Source organism: Cottoperca gobio, chromosome 24 (genome assembly GCF_900634415.1).
Source record: "Cottoperca gobio chromosome 24, fCotGob3.1, whole genome shotgun sequence".
Classification (NCBI taxonomy): Eukaryota; Metazoa; Chordata; class Actinopteri; order Perciformes; family Bovichtidae; genus Cottoperca; species Cottoperca gobio.
The window spans coordinates 10570763-10575580 of record NC_041378.1 but is presented as its reverse complement, the minus strand read 5'-3'; the positions used below and the strand labels follow the sequence as shown (position 1 = coordinate 10575580).

At 42.2% G+C, this 4818-nt stretch overlaps 1 protein-coding gene across 1 annotated transcript; it reads left to right on the top strand.

Annotated features, from left to right (window-relative positions):
• Positions 1 to 2173: 2173 nt before the first annotated feature.
• tcf21 (transcription factor 21) lies at positions 2174 to 3934 on the top strand. Its single transcript, XM_029425520.1, has 2 exons — positions 2174 to 2702; positions 3480 to 3934. The coding sequence occupies exons 1-2, from the start codon at positions 2283 to 2285 to the stop codon at positions 3567 to 3569; spliced, it is 510 nt and encodes a 169-aa protein (XP_029281380.1). The 5' UTR covers positions 2174 to 2282; the 3' UTR covers positions 3570 to 3934.
• Positions 3935 to 4818: the final 884 nt, after the last annotated feature.

Below are 4818 nucleotides of genomic sequence, written 5' to 3'. Positions count from 1 at the left end.
GTGTGTGACAGAGAGAGAAACGATGATGACCCGAGGCATCAGGTGGCCCCCTCGGTGGCCCTGGGAGCAACATCTGGAACCTGTCCCTTCATGGTGACATCACACAACCAGCCTAACCTTTGACCCCAGACCGGCTCATTAGCAGCAAGTCCCTCCATAACTGCCAGGGTCCCCTCTTTTCTCTCTCTCCATCTTTCTCACCATAACCCCCCTCTCCACCTGTTGCCTCATGTCACTGTGTGTGTGACCGGGGCTCTGAGTGGGGGGAAAATGGTCACTGAGAAGTTTTCGGAAACACTCGTTGTACATTATTTTGGTGTTCGCATGAAGAGCTGTTAGCCTCTGCAAGTAGACATTTTAGTTTGGATTGTGTTAGATCAGGGTCTGTGTTTTATTGACGCACAGGGGGGGAGAAAAGGGCTATGCTTTGTTTTGTGAGCTATTTTAGTTCAACTCCCTCTCCCTGACCCTCACTGGTGGATCCATGTATCTCAGAGGTGATCATCAATCTAGCAGACTCTATTATTACTTTTCCACAAAGTGCTTTGATTTCCAGCCCACCCAGGAGATTAAACCCCCTCCTTCCTCTCTTTCCTCTCCCTTTGTCCCCTCACCTATCTATTCCTTTCTCTCTTTCTGCCTGCTCTGTGTAGCGCCATCTCTCTTTTTTCCTCGTAATATCCGTTCTGTGAACTTCTTTCCAAAATGTGTTCCTCTCTTTCAGATTTATAGACCTAATATCCTTTCCTTTTTAAAGATGTCACTCTTCTCCAACTGGATCCAAAATGCAACTCCACATTAGGTGTGTTTCCTGTATTGTGTCAATTCTAGTGGCTAAAAAGTAGTGCTGGTGCTTGTTTGGATGCACTGTGACACCGGAAGCGAAGGGGTTAAAGGTCAGCTCTCAAGAGACACACCTCTCATCCTTGCACACGCTTCAGCTGTGTAGGCAAATCCGTTGTGTTCACACACACACACACTCACACGCACACACACACACACACACACACACACACACACACACACACACACACACACACACACACACACACACAATCCCAATCAAGAGAGATCTGCAGCTTCATGCAAATGTAGAGCGTCATGCACACACCATATGCTTCAGTCTCTCAGTAGCACTCACAATGAACAACTTGTATAAATAAGGAAGTCAGCAACATGTAAATGACTATCATCAGTATTCTCCTGGTGCAACTCAATGTGTTCCACTTAAAGCAGCTCCGGAGACTTTGTTGTTTGGACTTGGCCCTGAGTGGACCAGTGCATGGAGCATCGGTGTGGAATGATGTGGAAGGCCAAACAAGGGATTGTGGGTGCCAGGTATCCATTACATTAGAGGGGACCAAGGCGCCAGTGTGCCATTTGAGACAGGACACCCCCTTGTCCTTGCACTTTATCCTGTTAACTGGCAAGATGTGCTGAAAGTTACATGGGCCTTGTAAGTGGAACCAGCTAATACCAAATATTTTAGAATTTAAATTTGAATGTGAAGTCTACAATATTAATATGTGAGAATTAAGTGTATTGAATTATGATTTATTTAATAATAAAATAGCACATTGTCTACAGTATTTTAGATTTGTAATTTTAGATTTACAGAGCAACTTAACTATAAAGATATCACATTATATAGAATAAAATATTCAAATTTAGCACATTTCTAACCTTTTTTATAGGTTATGTGAATATGCCAATTACATCTAAAATGATACATTGAAATCAAGTTAACCAAAGTTTGAAAAATAATTGGTTTCATTAAGGTTTTTTTCTGAAGATGTATGTGAATATTACAGATTGAGCCTAATGTGTTTCTACTTGTGTAGGCCCCAAACCTTTTTAGGTCATTAATCATGTGGTTCACAAAGTAAAGTTTAGGCCCCTTGAAGTTGTTGAAAAGGTTCAAAGATATATAAAAATCCATCCCTTTACAATTTTCTTAAATTAATTAATACTAATTTGTGAGTAGAATTGCGGCTAAAACAAACTATATATTCTGTAATTTACTAGGGACCCATCCAGGGTCCCTTGGGGTCCTGGAACCCTTTGGGGACCAGCATGTTAGATCAGCACCAGGTCTCCTCCCAGCATGAGGTAACGCCCTCTCAACCATGTAGATAAAAAGTCTGCTCCTCTCTGCTCTGTTCACGCACAGTTAACAGTTGATGAACATATCTCCAAAGCGCGTGTTCACTTTGTTCATTCCTGTCCAGCCTCAGCTTTCTGCTCCCATGTTTTGAGCTCGCTCCTTTTGGAGAAAGTTCACCATGTCCACCGGGTCTCTCAGCGATGTTGACGACGAGCTCCTGGATGGCATCCTGAAGTTTGGCTCCTCCGGTAAAGACTCTAACGACAGCACGGAAGAGAGCTCCAACTGCGAGGGCACTTGCGCAGACGACGTGCCGGGCAAGAAACGGAAGACGTCCCGGAAAAAGGCACCCAAGGGTGTGGCACAGCAGGAGGGAAAACATGGGCAGAGGAACGCGGCCAACGCCCGGGAGAGAGCCAGGATGCGCGTCCTGTCCAAAGCCTTCTCCCGACTGAAGACCACCTTACCCTGGGTACCAGCGGACACCAAGCTCTCCAAACTGGACACTCTGCGCCTGGCGTCCAGCTACATCGCGCACCTTCGGCAGATACTGGCCAACGACAAATATGAAAACGGATATATCCACCCCGTTAACCTGGTGAGACTGGGGGACAGAGTGGAAGGGAAACTCTGCTGAACGTTTATTTATGTTTCTAAAACATATCTGTGAGGGGAAGTTAAAATTATGTTTAAAAGGTAGGCCTTAAATCTGAAAATGTAGGCCGGATTGAATCACAATTAGGGTGTGTTTGCCTAATAATATCTCAGTCACTGCTTATTTTTCTTATTGCAGCCACTTGTAGATGTATTTGACTTTAACCTGGGCTGCAGACTCCTTCTATAAGCACCTTTTGCTTGGTACCAAGGTCACAAATGAGGGTGATACATTTGTGAAGCAGGTGCATGAGAGGGTAAAAGCAACAATTCCTATTTATGCTGACTGTTTTGGGCAACAGTATTGCCCTTTATGAAGCATTATTCTACAATAAATTCACAGACCATAAATTAGCCATGGCCTCTCATTTTTCTAAATGATGCAGCTGATGCAGTACAACATTGGCCTTTAAATGATTCAATTAAAATAACTTAAATACTTGTGAAATATCTCCCATATCATAGCAGATCTCCAAATAACCATTTGAAATGTTGTATCATGATTTAGGAGATTAGATACAGTAGCAAGTGTATAATAACTTAATTTGTTAATTAAATCTGTTGATGGGCCATTTCTATCTGGAATTCATTATGTCCATCTGATCCTTGCAGATGATTCATTGACATTTAATTGCGTTTTTGTTTGACTTGAATGTAATTACTTGATGAATTAATATTCTAAGAAGCTGTTGGTCCTAATAGATTGTGTTTCCCTCCGCAGACGTGGCCTTTTATGGTTGCAGGTAAGCCGGAGAACGATTTGAAGGAGATGCTGAACACAACAAGGTTATGTGGAACAACGGCGTCTTGACAAAACCAAGGAACAAGGAACTTTCCAAGAGAAAACAATCAAGATTGTCACTGACATGCACGTCTCATCTCCGCATACTTTGAGTGGGAATAACGGAGAGAGTATCCTCTCTTCTTCGTTCCCGTAAAGACAAGTTAAATTTTATTTAAATGCATTCTGTCACCCATTGTTGTCTTTGCTGGTTCAAAGATGAACTGCGTGCTTTGAATTGCTTCTTTTTTTATACTCTGCAGACGCATTTCTACGCATCCACGCCTGTTTTTGGCGGCTGCATTATGAAGGATGGATGTGCACATGAAAAGTGTCCACTGTCTCAAATGGTTGTATAGATTACATGTATATAAAATATATTTGTATCACTTTTACACCTTGAGTACTGAATGCTTTTTTTCATTCCGTTTAATTCTGTTTTATTTCCGTGTGTGGGCCAAAGCTTTGACCTGGTAACCCCTCTTATCACTCCACTCCTTCAGAATAGCAGAACCTGAGCACCAACGAAGCATCAGTGCAGATAAGTCTCTCTGTTGTTTCTAAAAGATAACAGTGGACGTGGTTGTCATTACATAAACAAACTTTTGTCTTGGACCTAAAAGCAGTTAGTGCTCTTGTAGTTTAAACAAGTCCAATTGAGTTTATCTCCCTGCCAATTCCATTGATGAATGAACGAAAAGCCAGATGTATAACCAGCTAATCTGGTATAATTTACTTTTAATTATCTTAATATAACAGGTAAGTTTTAGGCTATTAATTACGTAAAACTGTCACTGGCAACAACAACACAAATTCACAAGTTTATTTCCGAACGAAACTACGAAATGCGCGTCAAATGTGAGTTTTACACAATTACATTTAGACTAGTTAACTGTCACGCGCTCACAGCTGTGCATTGATTGGATGGCCTATTTAGGATTAAGCCAATCAGAAGTGAGGAGCGGAGCGGCGCGAGTTGTTGGAGGTCAGAGGACATTTGAGACATTTTGAAAATTGAAGAAAACCTACGGGTTGAATTTTATTCCCTCCCAGCCAGTTGTTTTAATTCTATGTTTACATCATGCCGACAGTTATTTATGCAGTCTGACACGCGGCCCCTCTCTCTCTCTTATTCACGGAATCCCTCTCCTTTCGCCCACTTTCTGTCTCTATATATATATGTGTGTGTGTGTGTGTGTGTGTGTGTGTGTGTGTGTGTGTGTGTGTGTGTGTGTGTGTGTGTGTCTCACATACTCTCTCTCTCTCTCTAACAGAAAAT

Coding starts and splice junctions, on each gene's coding strand:
- tcf21 (XM_029425520.1), top strand. CDS start 2,283: ATGTCCACCGGGTCTCTCAGCGATGTTGACGACGAGCTCCTGGATGGC. Junction 2,703..3,479: donor ATATCCACCCCGTTAACCTG/GTGAGACTGGGG, acceptor TTCCCTCCGCAG/ACGTGGCCTTTTATGGTTGC.